The sequence below is a fragment of the Physeter macrocephalus genome, chromosome 19 (genome assembly GCF_002837175.3).
Source record: "Physeter macrocephalus isolate SW-GA chromosome 19, ASM283717v5, whole genome shotgun sequence".
NCBI lineage: Eukaryota > Metazoa > Chordata > Mammalia > Artiodactyla > Physeteridae > Physeter > Physeter macrocephalus.
Genome location: NC_041232.1, coordinates 111838 through 130640, shown reverse-complemented (window position 1 = coordinate 130640; position 18803 = coordinate 111838). Strand labels below are relative to the sequence as shown.

The 18803-nt window shown below is 46.2% G+C and overlaps 1 protein-coding gene across 40 annotated transcripts in view; it reads right to left on the bottom strand.

The window, feature by feature from the left end:
* PRELID3A (PRELI domain containing 3A) overlaps nucleotides 1-18803 on the bottom strand; it is a 125424-nt gene that overhangs the window by 58029 nt on the left and 48592 nt on the right. For 19 of the 40 annotated variants that reach the window (XR_008616016.1, XR_003677353.1, XM_028480745.1 and 16 more), the window contains exons 2-5: nucleotides 16367-16535; nucleotides 15597-15705; nucleotides 14372-14442; nucleotides 14177-14279 (exon numbers count right to left, since the gene is read on the bottom strand). Coding sequence is in view for 30 of the 40 variants with exons in the window: in XM_028480745.1 (XP_028336546.1) it covers nucleotides 14177-14279; nucleotides 14372-14442; nucleotides 15597-15705; nucleotides 16367-16535 (452 nt within the window). In the remaining 10 variants the exon portion in view is untranslated. Of the gene's footprint in view, nucleotides 1-8599; nucleotides 12704-14176; nucleotides 14280-14371; nucleotides 14443-15596; nucleotides 15706-16366; nucleotides 16536-18803 lie in introns of those variants that run through there. The other 21 variants (XR_008616013.1, XR_003677352.2, XR_008616015.1 and 18 more) reach the window with 8 other exon arrangements.

The window sequence follows — 18803 nt, the reverse complement described above, 5'->3', positions numbered from 1 at the left end:
ATTTTCATGGAATATCTTTTTCCATCCTTTCACATTCAACCTATCTATCTCTCTGGCTTTAAAGTGAGTCTTTTATAGGTAGCATATATAGTAGGATCATGTTTTTTCATCCATTCTACCAATCTCTGTCTTTTAATTGGTAAACTTAATCCATTTACCTTTAAAGTAAATGTTAAAGATGTACTAACTTCTTACATTTTGCTATTTGTTTTCTATAAATTTCACAACTTTTGTTCCTGAATTCTTTCTTAACTGACTCCTATTATGTTTGATTTTCTTCTAGTATAAAATTTTGATTCCCCCTTTGTTTTATTTTTTATATAGTTTTTAGTTATTTTCTTACGGGGTATCCTGGTAATTATAATTATCATCTTAAATTCATAAAAATCTAGTTTGGGGCTTCCCTGGTGGTGCAGTAGTTGAGAGTTAAAATTTGTATGGAGACACAAAAGACCCCGAGTAGCCAGAGCAATCTTGAGGGAAAAAAATGGAGCTGGAGGAATCAGACTCCCTGACTTCAGACTGTACTACAAAGTTACAGTAATCAAGACAGTATGGTACTGGCATAAAAACAGAAGTATAGTTCACTGGAACAGGATAGGAAACCCAGAGATAAACCCACACATCTGTGGTCAACTAATCTATAACAAAGGAGGCAAGGATATCAATGGAGAAAAGCCAGTCTCTTCAATAAGTGGTGCTGGGAAAACTGGACAGCTACATGTAAACGAATGAAATTAGAACACTCTCTAACACCATACACAAAAATAAACTCAGAATGGATCAAAGACCTAAATGTAAGGCTGGACACTATAAAACTCCTAGAGGAAAACATAGGCAGAACACTCTTTGACATAAATTACAGCAATGACTTCTTTGATCCACCTTGTAGAAGTAATGAAAATAAAAACAAAAATAAACAAATGGGACCTAATTAAACTTAAAAGCTTTTGCACAGCATAAACAAAATGAAAAGACAACCCACAGAATGGGGATGCCAACCCCATTTGCCAACAAAGTGACCAACAAAGTAGAGCTACCATATGATCCAACGATCCCACTCCTGGGCATATATCCAGAGAAAATCATAATTCGAAAAGATACATGCACCCCAATGTTCACTGCAGCACTATTTACAATGGCCAATACATGGATGCAACCTAAATGTCCATCGACAGAGGAATGGATAAAGAAGATGTGGTACATATATATGACGGAATATTACTCTGCCGTAAAAACGAATGAAATAATGCCATTTGCAGCAACATGGATGGACCTACAGATTATCACACTAAGTGAAGTAAGTCAGACAGAAAGACAAATATCATATGATAGCACTCATATGTGGAATCTAATTTTTCTAAATGATACAAATGCACTTATTTACAAAACAAACAGACTTACACATATCGGAAACAAACTTATGGTTACCAAAGAGGAAACGTGGTGGAGAGGGATAAATCACACTGCTATATATAAGACAGATAACCAACAAGGGCCTACTGTATAGCGCAGGGAACTCTACTCAATATTCTGTGAAAACCTATTTGAGAAAACAATCTGAAAAAGAATGAATATATGTATAACTAAATCACTTTGCTGTACACCTGGAACTAACACAACACTGTAAATCAACTATACTCCAATAAAATTAAAAAATAAAAAACAAAACAAAAAAAGGTAATGAGAAATAGCTCTAGCTTTTTAATCAAGGGGAGTTATGACAGGATTATTTTTGAGTAATCTGAGAAGAAGTGGAACAGAAGGAAAGGGAGACCAGTTCAAAGGTGAGTGTACTTAGTACATGGTGAAGTATCAGTTAATAATAAATATTTAGTGCCTCACAGGTTTCTATGGGTCAGGAGGTGGGGTGCAGCTCTAGCTGGGTGGTTCCAGCCTGGGTCTCTAATGCGGGTACACTTAGTTGAAGGCTTCACTGGAGCCAGAGGATCTGCTTCCAGGACGGCTCCTCCCATGTCCGCACAACCTGGCATCCAGCTTGCCCCAGACCACATCTTTCATGACCGACCTGGGAAGCCACGCCCAAGATGGGGTATTCTGCAGTATTTCACTGACCCCACAGGTCAGCCCTTTCTATGGAGGAGGCCACATGTGGGCGTGGTCAGCAGGAGGCAGCCAGCCACCCCACGCAATAAGCACCTAAACCAGACAGGGATGGTGAAATGAGAAGACAGAATTGATGAGACCTTTTAGAGCAATATTTGGTTTCCAAATGGCTTCAGAGAAAGAGCAGGGGGAAGACGTCTCAAATACCTCAGGTTTTGTACTTGGGAAATGGAAGGAGCACTGATTAGAAAGCGGGGAGAGGAAAGCAGTTTGGTGGAAGGGACCAAATTTAGTTTTATTTATGTTGATTGAAAGATACAGTGGAATTTCTAAGAAAGGGGTTGGCTTTACAGAAACTTTTTCTGTAAAGGGCCAGATGGTAAATATTTCAGCCTTCATGGGCCTCTTACGTCTCCGTCACATACGCTCCTGTGTGGAGGGGTTTATTTACAACCCTTAAAGATACAAAAAACATTCCCACATCATGGGCTGTGGTTTGCCAACTCCTGCCCTAAGCAAACTGTCCTATAACAGCTGAAAACACAAGCATAGAACGTGATGAGAAGTCAAGGCCAGAAATCCAATTCACTACTGAGTCAGTGTCCATTCATTTCTTACTACCTGCCTCTTTCACTGTTGATAGTCCAACTCTTAATCGTGATTATAAAAGTTTTTTTAAAAAACAAAACATACCATTGTTAAAAAAAAAAAAAAAGTATGTTCCATCAGTGAAGCCCAGTGTTCCCAATTCCAGCCCCACCAGTGGTCCCCTCGAGGGACTCTGCAGCCCAGCAACAGGCCAGCACAGGCAGAAACAGTGCTGTGGACCGGGAGCCATGAGGCCTTCACCTCGCTTTCTGGTTGAATACTTTGAGGTAGGTCCCAGTGTCCACACTTTACAGACAGGAACAAAGCTCAGGGGTCACGTGGTCTGCCCGGTTCACTCCTGCACGCCTTTAGCCCCACGGTGGGCTGGCAAAGTGCTCTCTCCCTAGCTGCCAGAGTCATCAGAACGACCCTGCCTCTGCTTTAGATACTGAAGTTGTAACAGAACCTGTGAAAATCTGTTCTTAATATATGGGCATTCACTGAGGCCTAGCCGTAAGTGGAGGTCCGCTAGGGAAGACTACTCTGGAAGAAAATGGAACTCGTTAACAGACACCCAGCAGGTAACTCCTACATCAAAGCACCCCGTTCCTTAACATGAGGACAGAAATGCTGGCGCAAACAGTCACCCACTCTTACGAAGCCAAAAGACACTGGCTCAAATCAGAGACACTTGCAACAGTTGGTTCTAATGCCAAATGGGCAGAAGACTCTTCAAAGGATATTCAGCACCATCGCTTTTCCTACAAGAAGAGAAGCCTCTGATCCCAGAGCCCCTGGCACTGCTTCTACAGTAACGGCGAGGTGGGGCCACCCAACCAGGAGGCTGGCGCCTACACACACCACGGGATGGCCTGGGGCCCAGCTTCCCAAAAATACTCTCGGTTTCTCTTGAACATCAGCCCAGTAACTTCTGGTTTATCTACATACTTGACACAGTAACTAGTGCATTTCAACTTTTATTCCTACCAGACTTCAGGGCCACAATAACAGGGATGTAACACAGGAAACTGAGGAAAGGCAGCAGAATTCTGGATTTATTTCTATGCTTTTGGCAAAAAAATAAACCTTACGCAAGTAATACATTATCAAAATAAATACCTCCTCCTGATACTCATTTCTCTAAAACACTAAACTGGTTGGTTTGGTTAAACATAAAAATGTATCCCATTTCATGTTCAGAAACTAAAATGAAATAAGGATGCTTTCTTTATGTTACTATATATGTATAATTAAAAACATATGTCTAATTAAATCTAAGGTCTGTGGTCAGTGGGAGATAATGAAGTCTGACAAATTAAGTGATGTTTGTAGAACACGAGACTTGAGTATGGGCAGGTTGGTGGAGGCTGGGCAGAGGCCGCGCCCAGCCCCTGATGGAGCACAGGGCTCCTGGGCCACTGAGTGCCAGGCCTGGTCTGAGCAGCCACAGCCAGACCTGGCAGGAGCCCCGGGGCTGACGGCCTGGAATGTGTCATGTTAACAAGCTCCAAGGCCAACCTCAGGCTCTCACGTTTAAAACCTGCTCCCGCCCTCTGACAGGTCATCCTTCCTGAGAATCCGAGGCAAATATCCACCATCTCTGACCACAGCAAACCTGTGGATCAGCACCCACAAGAACTTTCCATTTGAATGTGGGAGGTTACGGAGTGTGAGAAAGCCAGTCCTTTTTCACCCTGATACTTTGGTTTCTAGGGAAGGGATATCAAAAGTTTAACTTCTTAAACAAAAAATCTTTCCACCAGAAAAAGAAAGGTAAAGGTGAACAACAGGCCCGAATGTAGCAAATTCAGCCCCTTTTCAGAGTCATTCTGCTCAGCGTCCCCGGGTATGCATGCAGTAACCACGAATATTCCCTCAGACACACATGTAGAGCGTGTGTGTGCAGCCCCGGCTGTCAACTTGCTGCCCGGACTCTGTGTCTCCTGTCCTGGGTGCAGGGAACCACAAGGCCAGGTGCCAGTGGTGCTTCAAGCCCTGGCACAGGCGGGGGCTGCCAGCCCCTCCAGCTCTGAGTTCAGGCAGCCGATAACACACTCCAAGGCCTTGTGACCCGGCTGAGAGAATAGCAGTGAGGATCCTCCCAGGGAAGAAGGCCTCGGTCAGGTCCCACCGCGCTCATGTTCTCCAGCCTCCTGCCTAGGCCATCTCAGGAGAGGGGGCCGCCCCTGGGTGCTGGGGGTACCTTCTGAAGGTCAGTGCAACAGCAGTGTTGACAGATACTCATTAAGAAACACTAGCAGAGAGTATTTCTCAAATTAGAAATCAAGGTTAAGTTTCACACTGCCATCCACACCCAGCTTCGTGTATTCTGTCAGACAACATTTGCTACTGTACTAATGGTGAATTCCAAATACAAATAAATATTGAATCCACTTCCAGACCAAACTGAAAGTTACAAAGCCAAACACTTTTGCAGTAAACAAATTTTGAAGATAATCACTACTGCTTTCTTAATGACTAACACCCCCCAAGAAAAAAATGTATTGATAATGGAAAATATAGGAGAATAAAAACCCAGCACATGCATGTGCTTATTTTTACCCAACTTCAGTCTACCAGAGAATTAAAGAGTCCAAATAACTGACATTTACAACTGTCGTTGCCCTAAAAATGCAATCTTCCTCCAAAACTACGCAGGGGATTTCTGCACACCATAGCCATTGTAGAAGACTCACAAGAATCCACCCTTTCTGGCACTTTTATCCCCGCTTCAAAAATGTGGTTTGCACAGACTCACAGATACAGAAAACAAACTAGAGGTTACCAGTGGGGAGAGGGAAGGGGAAGGGGCACGATAGGGGTGGGGGATTGAGAGGAACAATCTACTATGTATAAAACAGAGAAGCAATAAGGATATATTATACAGCATAGGGAATATAGTCAATATTTTATAATGACTATAAATGGAATATAACCATTAAAAATTGTGAATCACTATGTAGTACACCTGAAACTTATATAAAATACTGTAAATCAACTATACTGCAATAAAAATGTATGTGTATATATATTTTTTTAAAAACCATGGTGTCCAAAATGACAAATATTCATGTCTCCCTCTAGAACAGAACTCCCTACATGACAAGTTTAGACCATTACCTCTATGAGATTATACAGAGTTACCTAGAGGTCATGGAACAAGAGGTTCACTGCAGAAAAGGGTCACCCAGTGTAGGGAGCAATGTTTCGCACTGAGTGTGTCAGAGTAAAGCCCCCAACACAGACGGACACAGAGGAAAGCTCCCTTCACACTCATCTCTATAGACAGGAGGGAAGCAAGGACAGGATGCCATAATGAACAGGAAAGATTTAGAAATCTAGAATACAGTTTGCCAAGATAAAAACTAGTGAAAAAGTTGGAAGGTTTGTCAATTTTGTTAATCTTTTCAACAAAACAACTCTGGTTTAATAATTCTATTATTTTCCTATTCCCTATTTCCTACTCAGCTTACAAGTATTTTGTTAAGGATTTTTGCATCAATACTCATAAAGGATATCAGTCTGTAGTTTTATTTTCTGGGGGTGTCTTTGCCTAATTTTAGTATCAGGCTAATACCGGTCTCTCAGAATGTTAGGATGTATTCCCTCCTCTGTTTTTTTGGAAGAGTTTGCGAAGGATTGGTGTTAATTCTTCTTTAATGTTTGGACTTTTCTCTGTTGGGAGGTTTTTAATTACTGATTCGATCTCTACCTGTTACAGGCCTGTTGAGATTTTCTGTTTTTTCCTGAATCAGTTTTGGTAAGTTGTGTGTTTCTAGAAATTTGTCCATCTCACTTAGGTTATCTAATTTGTTCTGGTATAATCGTTCATAGTGCAGGCATTACTTGGAGATATGGCTGGTTCAATTCCAGACCATGAACATAAAGCGAATATCACAATAAAGCGAGTCACAAGAAATTTTTGGTTTCCCAGTGCATATAAAAGTTATGTTTATGCTATACTGTAGTATATTAAGTATGCAATACCATTATGTCTAAAAATATATATACATACTTTAAAAATACTTTATTGCTAAAAAATGCTAATTATCTGACCCTTCAGCCTGTTGTAGTCGTGACATCAAAGATCACTGATAACAGATCCCCGTGACAAATATAATAATAATGAAAAAGTATGAAATATTGCAAGAATTACCAAACCATGACACAGAGACATGATGTGAGCAAATGCTATTGGAAAAATGGTGCCAACAGACTTGCTTGAGGCAGAGGTGCCATAAACCTTCAATTTGTAGGAAAAAAAAAACACAGTATCTGCAAAGTGCAGTAAGTGAAATGCAATAAAATGAGGTATGCCTGTATTTTCTTATATCCTTTTACTTCTGTAAGGTCTGTAGTAATGCTCCCGCTTTCAATTCTGATTTTTTTATTTTGAATCCTCTTTTTTTCTTGGTCAGTCTAACTAAAGGTTTGTCAATTTTGTTAATCTTTTCAAAACAACTTTTGGTTTCAATAATTCTATTATTTTCCTAGTTTCTATTTTATCTCTTCTCTAAACTTTATCATTTCTTTCCTTCTGCAAGCCATGGATTTAGCTTCTTCTTCATTTTCTAGGTCCTTAAAGTCAGGTTAATGATTTGACAGCTTTCCTCTTTTTTTAATGTATGTGTTTGTAACTATGAATTTCCATCTGAGCACTGCTCTCACTGCCTAAGTTTTAATATGTTGTTTTCATTTTCATTCATCCCATTTTATGATTTCACTTATAATTTCTTCTTTGACTCACTGGTTGTTAGATGTATGTTTTTTAAATTCCACATTTGTGAATTTTCCAGTTTCCCTTATGCTACTGATTTCTAACTTCATTTCATTGTGATCACAAAAGATACTATAATTTCAGTCTTCTTAAATTTACTGACACTTGGTTTTTGGCCTAACATACGGTCTATGCTGGAAGATATTCCATGTGCTCTTGAGAAAAATGTGTATTCTGCTGTTATTGGGTGAAGTGTTCTATATGTGCGTTAGGTCAAGTTGGTTTACAGTGTACTTCAAATCCTCCATTTATTTACTGATCTTCTGCCTATCCAATAATGGACATTCTATCCATTATTGAAAGTGGACTATTGACGTCTCTATCATTATAGAATTGTCTATTTCTCTCTTCTGCTAATGTTTGCTGCATATATTTGGGGGTTCTGTAGTGTGGTATGTATCTATCTTTCTTTGCCTTTTGTAACAATTTTTGCCTTAAAGTCCGGTTTTTCTGATATTAGTGTGGCCACCCAGCTTGGCTCTCTTTTAGTCACCATTTTCATGGAATATCTTTTTCCATCCTTTCACATTCAACCTATCTATCTCTCTGGCTTTAAAGTGAGTCTTTTATAGGCAGCATATATAGTAGGATCATGTTTTTTCATCCATTCTACCAATCTCTGTCTTTTAATTGGTAAACTTAATCCATTTACCTTTAAAGTAAATGTTAAAGATGTACTAACTTCTTACATTTTGCTATTTGTTTTCTATAAATTTCACAACTTTTGTTCCTGAATTCTTTCTTAACTGACTCCTATTATGTTTGATTTTCTTCTAGTATAAAATTTTGATTCCCCCTTTGTTTTATTTTTTATATAGTTTTTAGTTATTTTCTTACGGGGTATCCTGGTAATTATAATTATCATCTTAAATTCATAAAAATCTAGTTTGGGGCTTCCCTGGTGGTGCAGTAGTTGAGAGTCTGCCTGCCGATGCAGGGGACGCGGGTTCGTGCCCCGGTCCAGGAAGATCCTGCATGCCATGGAGCGGCTGGGCCCGTGAGCCATGGCCGCTGAACCTGTGTGTCCGGAGCCTGTGCTCCGCAATGGGAGAGGCCACAACAGTGAGAGGCTCGCATAACACACACACACACACACACACACACACACACACACACACACACAAAAATCTAGTTTGAATTGATACCAGTTTTAGCTTCAATAGTGTATTAGTCAGCGTTCTCCAGAGAAACAGAACCAATAGAATGTATGTGTGTGTGTGTGTGTGTGTGTGTGTGTGTGTGTGTGTGTGTATACACAGACACACACATACACACAGGGATTTACTTTAAGGAATTGGCTGCTCTACTTTTGGAGGCTGTGAAGTCCAAAATCTGCAGGGTGGGTTACTCAAGATTCATTCAGCGCCCCACTTGTTGGTTTAGGCAGGTATTTGACTAGAATCCAGAGTTTCACAAAAGTTGATTCTGTCATATTTTTTTATTGCCAGTTTATTGACTGTTTCAATGGGAGGACTGTTTATTGATTTGTTTCAGAAGTGGGAGCACCCACCTCTACCATTTTCCATGAAGTCACTATTGATTTATGTATTTTTTTAACCTTTAACTTTGAAATTAATGTAGACTCACTGGAAGCTGCAAAGGTAGTACAGGAACAGCCAACGTCCCTCAGTAACGTTTTACATAATTGTAGCGCAGCATCAAAACCAGGAATTTAACACACATAGTGCAGCACAGAGAGCTTTAAAAAGATCACTTCAAACAAGGCTTAGCTGTATGAAATTTCACATCAGGAACAAAGAGATCCTGAAAGCTTTCAGAGAGAAAAAAAAGCCACATACAGAGGCTCAGGAGTTGGAGTGGAAAACGATGGAGCAGTGCCTTCAAAATTCTGAAAGTATTTTTATCTACAGTCCAACCAAGCTTTGAGTGAAGAGTGGGAACAGAAGGGACATTTTCAGATGTGCCAAATCTTGGAAGCTACTATGGGGTGTCCTTCCCCATCCTGTGGTAAGAAACAGAGAGAGGAAGGCAGGGAGGCCAGGAGACAAGGGCTCCAGGAGGGGAGACGGGCCGAGGAAATGGCCAGGAGGGATGACAGCCACACAGCTGCTGGTCAGAGAGAGCAAGACCGGCCTCCAGGAAGTACAGCGCCAGAGAAATGAGAAAGGGGTGTGCTACCTACAGGGTCTGACCTTGGAAAAGGATGTCACAAGGTGCTGCAGAGAGCAGGTGAAGAGGTGAAGAGTGTGGGGGACTCAGCCAGAGACTTCTAAAAATAAGATTAAACAGATGAAGAGGATAAGACAGTTACTACATTCAAGGAGAAAAAAGCTATGTAAGAAAGAAAATGTAGGAACTTCCCTGGTGGTCCAGTGGGTAAGAGTCCATGCTCCCGATGCAGGGGGCCCAGGTTCAATCCCTGGTCAGGGAACTAGATTCCACATGCCGCAACTAAGAAGTCCGCATGCCACAACTAAAGATCCTGCGTGTCGCGGCGAAGATCCCGCATGCCGCAAATAAGACCCGGCACAGCCAAAATAAATAAACAAATATATTTTTTAAAAAAAGAAAGAAAATGTAATTACAGCACACTTTTTCACTTGGTAGTGAACAATAGTTATGTATGTTTTAATTATGGAACCAATGTGCTTTTTTTTTCTTTTTTTTTTCTGTGGTACATGGGCCTATCACTGCTGTGGCCTCTCCCGTTGCGGAGCACAGGCTCCAGACGCGCAGGCTCAGCGGCCATGGCTCACGGGCCCAGCCACTCCGCGGCATGTGGGATCTTCCCAGACCAGGGCACGAACCCGAGTCCCCTGCATCAGCAGGCGGACTCTCAACCACTGCGCCATCAGGGAAGCCCCCAATGTGCTTTTAACAACAAGTTACAATATAGCTACATTGGAGAAATGGGAGAGGGGAAGAAGATTTAAGAGAGAAAATAAGCATCTACCACGGCAGGAAGTCAGCAGATAACATCTAAAATTGTTGAATCAAGAAATAGCAGAATATGCTTATTTATTTAGAAATCTAACAGTAAATCTAAAAACTACCAAAAGAGTCAACAGTCCCCTCAGAAGGGTAGAAGAGTGCTTTGCAGAAGAGGTAAGAGGGATTGTTTTTGTCATAAAACTTTTAACTCTATTTCACCTTACGCTATGTGCATAAAATATTCTCATAAAAATAAAAATGAATTTCATTTCATTTCGGATTGGAAGTACTATTATCAAAGAAAAAGCAGTATCTAAAAAAACCACAGTAGAATATAGTTCTACCCATCCTTTACGGAGGAGAGCTTCTCTAAAATTTTTATAATTTGAAACACACTAAAAGAGATACTACATTTTACTTTTGAAAATGAGAAAATTAGAACTCCCAGTGGGAGGTACCTTGACGCTAACAGGACAGCTGGGAGCTTGAAATCACAGCCCTTTTGCTGCGACCTCCTGACAGTGGCTGCGGGTGCCTGCGTGGTGAGGGGCAGCACAGGCTGCGGTCCGGCTGGGGGCCCCGGATGGCGGGACAGTCTAGTTGCAGCCCAAGGGCAGAGCATGCGGCTATCCCGACCAATCCTAACTGTCCCTGTGTCGCCATCGGGGTGGACACCCCGACTCTAGCGTGTACAGATCCGTGATGGGGGTAAGACAGGGACACATGTCAACTGCCTCTGAGGTGACAACTGGTGGCCAGATGTGTGTGAAGAGACCGGCAGTGAGACTGTGGATCAAGGGCGAGTGAGGGAAATGGGGTGTCCTCTGAAAAGAGACAAGCTCTTTAGTGAGACCCCGAAAGTCGGCAGGAGAGCTGGAGCTGAGGGAGGACAGATAAGGCCCCACAGCCATCTGAGCAAACCGGCTCGGGTGGCAGAGCAGATGCGTGGCTCAGTGTGGAGTGGGCAGAGCAGCGGCCCAGCCTCCTCCCAGCAGGTCTGCTCCCCAGGCCTCGCTTCACGGGCGCCACCACCAGCCGGGCCTCCTGCCCTGTGTGGTCATGACCGACAAGCCTGGCGGAGGCTGTGGCCCAGCAGCTCCCGCCTCTCCCAACCCAGACGGGACCGCACTCCACACTTGCTTCTTCCTTCTTCTCTTCCTTTTCCTGCTTTCTGATGGTTTTTTTTGGTGAGGCATCTGATTAAAGATTGAGGCAGTTTAGCTCTAGTTTATGAGGAAACAGAATGTGACAGAGTCCACAACTCAAAGTGACAGCATCACATACACACCACACACACTCCACACACACCATCAAACATGCACACGCACAAGCAGGACACCCACAATGTGGGCAGGCTCTCTGCATGAGGTCACCCTAGTGGTTCATCCCAGGAAGAAGGTCATGATCCTGGGTTCAAGGTGAAGGTCCTGGCAAACCTAAGCGTCAGTGGCTTAAACAAAATCAGCAGGAAGTTCTTAAAGGAGCCTGAGCCATGGGGCTTACGTCTGTTGACAGAGGCGCTGAGTGTGCACACATGCTACAGACAGACCGACCGAACGACCGACCGAACGACCGACCGATGGTGGGAAGCAGGGCCCAGAGCAGCACAGCTCGGAAAGCCAAGATTGAGAGGAGGTTCAAGGAAGGAGTGTAAGGATTCCCTGAACAGAGGGAAGCAGGAAACTCTGACCTTACGAAGTACAGAGACGACTGCTGACCACACGAGTGTCAAATCCGCTCTGACACCCCAGCCACTTGGCCTAGGAAACCAAGGAGTGTTTGTGAAGCTCATGGAAATGCTGCAAACGGCTTCGGCCACTAAAAGCGACTGGCCAGTGAGGGTGCACAGCTGGCAGCACAAGGGGAGGAGGGCTGCCTTCTCACCACAGCACTGACGCCCAGGCCTGGGGCATGTTCACAGGAACGTGGGCAGGTATTCTAGTCTTGCCCACAATGAAAACTGCCCCCATAAGATCAGCCCTTCACACTGTCTGGACCTGCTCGTGAGAGCCTTCCTGCTGAGGACACACCAGTCCCGGGACACATGACCATGTGTTGACAACAGCTTGAAGGAGAAGCTGAACTGCCCTCAGAGACGAGATAACAAACCTGAACATAAATCCTGCCACGAAACGAGTTGGTGCATTCGGAGGAGGATGAACCCAGTTAGGTTTTTCACTACAGGGCTGGAGACCCCCATGCAGCTGTGTCTTGCAGACCCCCTCCCAGCCGCAGGCCATGCACAGCGAGCGGGCACCAGATCCTCCCCAGGTTCAAGAATCCTGTAGTTACCGCCGCTCAGCACAAGGGGCGCTGCAGGCCTCGTTAGCTCAGGGCGCGTTCAGCATTTTCAATTATCCACTCAATAGCAGCCCACCCCTGGAGCAACACAGAAAGATTTCAACGTGGTGTCAGAAGTCCTGCCTGTCTCACCGCAGACAGCAGGCTATGCAGGTCACATAAATGCACAGGGACAACCCTGCGGCTCTGCAGCAAACGCAGCCAAGACGTTCTGCAGGCAGCTTCTCAGCCCCAGAAATAAGGTGGCACCTGTTCTGCCTGAAATTCCTGCCCCAGCTTGAGCTATGCTGAGCCCGCACCCCTCATGAGTGCCGTCACCTACTGAGGGCAGTGATGGGAGCGCGGCCCCTCAGCCTCCTCCGTGAGTCACCCCTAACTTCTGGATCCTGAACCATGTGCGGGGCCACCCGCCTCTCCACCTCCATCTCCCGCTCCAGTTCCCCCTCTGGCTTCTCCTCCATCTTCAGGCCGCTGGCTGCCCCGGCATCCCCCAAACTTGTCTGGAGTGCTGTTGGATGGCAACCACAGCTGGGGCGGCCGTGATTCTCCATAGGCCTCCAAAACAGCAACCCCCAAATAAAGTGAAATAAAAGACCTTGATCTGGCCTCACTGAGTTTCCCCTGACTTTTCTCATAAAGGGCTGAGGTGACTCTGGTCTCACCCAGTGCTGCCTTCCTCCCAAAATATTCTTCAGCAAACACTCAGGCCTGCCCTAAGCCAGACCCCGGACACACAAAGTGAGTCGGTCAAGTTCTGTCCCCAGGGCTCGCAGAGTGGACATGATGCATGCTGCTCTGGGCAGGGGGCCTCCCTGACTTTCTTGAACTGAGCTGAGCTACTGCTGACCTTCCTCAAATCTGGATTTTTCTAAAAATAGGGCAGACTGGCTCTGTATTAGTGACTAGACCAATGAGCCTAAACGCAAGAATAAATGGCTCTTGGCCAAGCCGTGACCTGAGCGTGGTAGGAAGGGAAGGACGGCTTAGGTGCCATCCCACTGGTCCCAGAATGAAGAATCTCTTCTGACCAAAATGAACGAGAGCGAGAAGGGGAGAGGGGAGAGTCTGGGTGGCGGCAGAAGGAGGATGGCAAAAGGGGAGCTGGGCAAACAGCCAGGCCCTGCTCTGGCACCCAGCACTGCCTGAGATGTGCCTCCCAAACACCCAAGCTCTTGCCAACCGCGCTGGAGAGGAGGCCCGGGCTGACAGCCTCCTGGTCCATCCCTCCCCGACTCCCTCCACAAGGCTCGCTCCCAAATCCCACCAGAGCGAGAGGCAAAGGGAAACCCTGCACACGGAGAGGCTCAGCCGGAGCCACTCAATGCCGATTAAATATGAAACTGGTGAAAATCCCGAGTGTCCTGCTTGCCCACGCCAATACCTGTCCTGGACGTGTGGGGTGTGTCTTGTTAACTAAGCCCAGATGGTTTGGCTCCTGGAAGGGGTGGCTGCCTTGCTGGCCTGTGCTCCCCCAGGCCTGGAGCCCTCCCCACCTGCCCGCGGTCAGTAGGACCCCCGCTCATCTGGCCCCCAAACAGCTAGAGATGGTACCTTCTTTGCATTGGACGATATCATGTTGGCCATCAAACTTTCCAGATAGCTGCCGAGGCTGATCCCCTTCACAGTGATGACGGCTTCTTGGGTGAGCACGGTCCTGCAGGAGAGTGAGAAGTGAAGGGGCTGAGGAGCCGGGGGGCAGGGGGAGCCCCCACCCCACCCCAGCCTTGGAGTTCAATGTCTGCTTACCTTCCTGGGTCCTCCGGGTGGGGTGTGTACACCAGCCTCTCGCTCACCGACACCCAGTTTGTGAGTGTGATCTTAAAACAGGAAACAGTGGCTGTAGGTTCTATTTCTCTTGCATTTCTTCCCAGACCATCTGCACCCCCGCCTCCCATCCCCGAATCTACACTTACTGGAGGCAGAGCAGAAGAAACGCCAAAGCCCTCCAAGGCCCAGGAGGCACGGCCAAACTACAGCCCAGGGACACCGCATCCTGGCCCCTGGCCGCTCCTGGCAATGGTCACCGCCCTCCCGCCACACCCCACCCAAACCTGAGCCGGGCTCATTAGCTGTCATCATTGTATGTGCAATATTTTTATACCAGGCTCTGTATTTAATAAACCTATTTTCTTTCATTAATCCTCAGGACAATACAGTGAGGTTTGTTCTTTTTTAGACAAGGAAAGTGAGGCTCAGAACAGTTGATCACTGACACCCGCAGCCATACAGAGATTCCGTAATAACCAGGACGCAGGCATGCGGCTGTCCCGCCCAAAGCCCTTCCTTTCCACTAGACCTCCTACAACAGCAAGAACCGTCCATCTTTACCGACAACTAAGCCTTCCTGAAGGAGGAAGAGGAATTTTCCAAGTGAAGGATAAGAGAGAACAGTATATAAACTGTCAGTAATGGCTGATGTGGACACACCCACCCGGCTCCCTGTGGCTTTGCAGAAGGGCTGCCTGGGCCAAGGAAAGGGGGTCACAGGCAGAGGTCCAGGCGGTAAACCAAGGAGCCTCCGCACACAGTGACAAGACCCACAGCATAAGGGGCCTGACATAAACCATGCTCCCGGGCCACCCATTTTCCCCAACATGCTCTTTGAATGTGCATTAGGCCAATATCAGTGGTTCTTCATTGTGAGACGTGAGAGAGGAGGCCAGGAGAAAAGTGGCTGTTTCAGTGGCTGCAAAGAGCCGAGTGTGCTGTTGGCAGGCAGGATGGCGGCCGGGGGGGCAGGGAGGCACTGGGAAGGCGCATGGGGGCCCCGGGGCTGCCAGTCTGTCCCCTGGCCTGCCCACTGGTTACAAAGGTGTGTTCACATCATTATGTGTGTTCTTCTATACATTTTTATACTGGAATAAAAGACAAGTAAGATACTGCTAAATAAAGTCAGCCTTTCTATTAAAAATAAAAGATCACTTAGACCAAAGGTGGGCTGGAAATAAAATTAAATGAAGACATTACGCACCATCGTGGCCATTGCTTACATTGGTGGAACAGAGCTCCATTTTCTTTCCCACTGGATCCACAATAGAATGTTCTCTGATGTATGTCAAAGTACTACTGGTTCCCAAAATCTGAAAAACAAAGCAAAACCAGCATAGTGACGTGTTAGAAACTCCACCTTATGTCCTGGAACACCGACCGCCATTTCCTATCCGCTACCCATCTCTTCAACCAGGGACGCAGGTGCGGCTGCAGCAGCACCTCCAGCTCCTCCAGGTGCCTCTGTCCAGCAGGTGGGACGGACACACGAATCAGGGACATAGGGACCAGTGCTTAGACAGAGGAGAAAGCAGGGCAGGAACTGGGGCGCTGAGGTCAAGGTTGAGGTCAAGGTCTGGCTGGTGAGTCAGCTGTGGACTGACCCTGACCCCCCCACCCCGGGCCCCGCTGTGCGGAGCCAACTCTGGGGTTCAGGCCACACCAAGCAGGACGATGAGGCTGGGGTCGGGGGACTGGGTGTGGGGAAGGGGTGGGGGACCGGGGGTCATGGGGTTTGGGGGGTCCTGTGGACAGTGTCCCCACTGCAGGTGGGTCAGGGGATGTGTTGAACACTCAGGTGGACGATTAACTCAATTCACAGAGAAACAAACCATTTCTGGGGCTTCCCAGAAACCCAAATGGGAAGATTGTCATTCCCTGCATATGGATGCCAGCTGGGCCGGCGGGTGTAGATGGCTGTGTGAGTGTAGCTGGGGGTCATGCAGGTGCAGCCGGGCTCCACTGGGGGCTCACCGCTCTCACGAGGCCGGGCAGCCCCCACTCAGTGCTGAGGAGGCGGTGGCTGTGAAGCCGGCCCCGGCTGTCCACACTGCGCTCCAGCACGTCGACGCCCACGACACTGGGGTTCATGGGATTCGGGTACTTCCTCATGGCAGCCTTGATGACTGTGTCCCACGGGTGGCTGGAGGAAAACGCAACCACCAGCATGAGTGGGCAGTGGGTCCAAAGTCAGGTCAACCCTGTTCTTCAAGCTTTGTTCCAACAAATACACCTGAAGAGTTGGGCTCTGGACCCAGATCCTGGATCCCTGATCCCCCGGACAACCAGGGGGCAGGCGGGGGGCACAGACCAGGCTCAGGCCTGGCTGTCCCAGCTTGGCTGAGGGACCCCCTCCTTCCCCAGCCCTGCAGAGCCTAACGAGGCAGAACCCTTTGGTCTGGGGCTTCTGGGCAAGAGACAATGTCCCTATCCCCTGCCTGTCACCACCTCCCGTGCTGCTCTGTGGGCTTCAAGGCCGGGGGGGGGGCCAGGGCTCATTCCTGCCTCCATCTGGTCGCAGTAACTGTGGGGGCCCTTTTGCTGACCGCCCGCCTCACCCCTGCAGCCCGCCAGAGGCCAAAGCAGCACACCTGCCCAACACGGATCGCCCACAGCTGCTGCCCAGTTATGAGGTCCTGAAGCAACTACTTTGTTCCAACTTCTAAGCAGTATGTGACTTGAAATGGCTACATATGTTTTCTGATTATTAAAAAACGTATCTGAAATTTTGAAAAATAACACAGGGTGAGGAAAATAAAAATCCACAATTTCACTATCTGGAGACAAGTCTGTGCAGGCGTCCTGTAGACGCCACCCCTCCCCTCTGGCCCTGAGCCCTGGAGTGAGGGGTGGACACCGGTGTCCCTGTTTGTTTCCTGCCGTCAGATACCACACAGCTGCCCCTACTCCCCGGAGCTCTGTGCCTGTTGAGGCTGGCAGCCCTAAGGGCGTCCAAGGGCTCAGAGTCCGGGGTACTCAGGGTGGACCTTCCCCAGGTGCTGCTGTCCTGGTTTTTCCTTCAGAATGCGTGCTCAGGTGCATCCCCACAGAGATGAGTGTGTCTCAACAACACCGTTGTTTCCCCATATGTACCCACACAGGTTTGAGTGGCATGTACAGACACAGCCCAGACCGAAGACCTGGAGACACGCATGCATGCATAGACATGCACACGCTCAGAAATTAAACTGGGATCATGCTCCTTACATGCACTGATCACCGCTTTTTATATGTAACAGACGAACATTTTCCTGCATCATGAAGCTATTTTCAGAAATATGACTGAGTAACTGCACAACAGGCCACCCTGTGGACAGCGGTGTAACCAGACCCCTCTGGCGGATTATAATTGTGTTTTTAAACTAGTTTTTCTTTTATTTTAGTATATGTGCTGCCGAAGCGAGCACTAGTTTTTCTTTTATTTATTTTACTTTCATCATCATTTAATCCTGGAAACCTAACATTTCTCTTTTTTGGGGGGGGTATTTTTTTTGAATTTTATTTTTTTATACAGCAGGTTCTTATTAGTTATCCATTTTATACATATTAGTGTATATATGTTAATCCCAATCTCCCAATTCATCACACCACCACCACCCCACACCACTTTCCCTCCTTGGTGTCCATACATTTGTTCTCTACATCCATGTCTCTGTTTCTGCCCTGCAAACTGGTTCATCTGTACCATTTTTCTAGGTTCCACATATATGCGTTAATATACGAGATTTGTTTTTCTCTTTCTGACTTACTTCACTCTGCATGACAGTCTGTAGATCCATCCCGTCTCTACAAATGACCCAATTTCGTTCCTTTTTATGGCTGAGTAATATTCCACTGTATATGTGTACCACATCTTCTTTATCCATTCATCTCTTGCTGGGCATTCAGGTTGCTTCCATGACCTGGCTATTGTAAATAGTGCTGCAATGAATATTGGAGTGCATTTGTCTTTTTGAAATATGGTTTTCTCTGGGTATATACCCAGTAGTGGGATTGCTGGGTCATATGGTAATTCTATTTTTAGTTTTTTAAGGAACCTCCATACTGTTCTGCATAGTGGCTGTATCAATTTACATTCCCAACAGTGCAAGAGGGTTCCCTTTTCTTCACACCCTCTCCAGCATTAGTTGTTTGTAGATTTTCTGATGATGCCCATTCTAACTGGTGTGAGGTGATACCTCATTGTACTTTTGATTTGCATTTCGCTAATAATTAGTGATGCTGAGCAGCTTTTCATGTGCTTCTTGGCCATCTGTGTGTCTTCTTTGGAGAAATGTCTATTTAGGTCTTCTGCCCATTTTCTGATTGGGTTGTTTGTTTGTTTAATATTGAACTGCATGAGCTGTTTATATATTTTGGAGATTAATCCTTTGTCCGTTGATTCATTTGCAAATATTTTCTCCCATTCTGA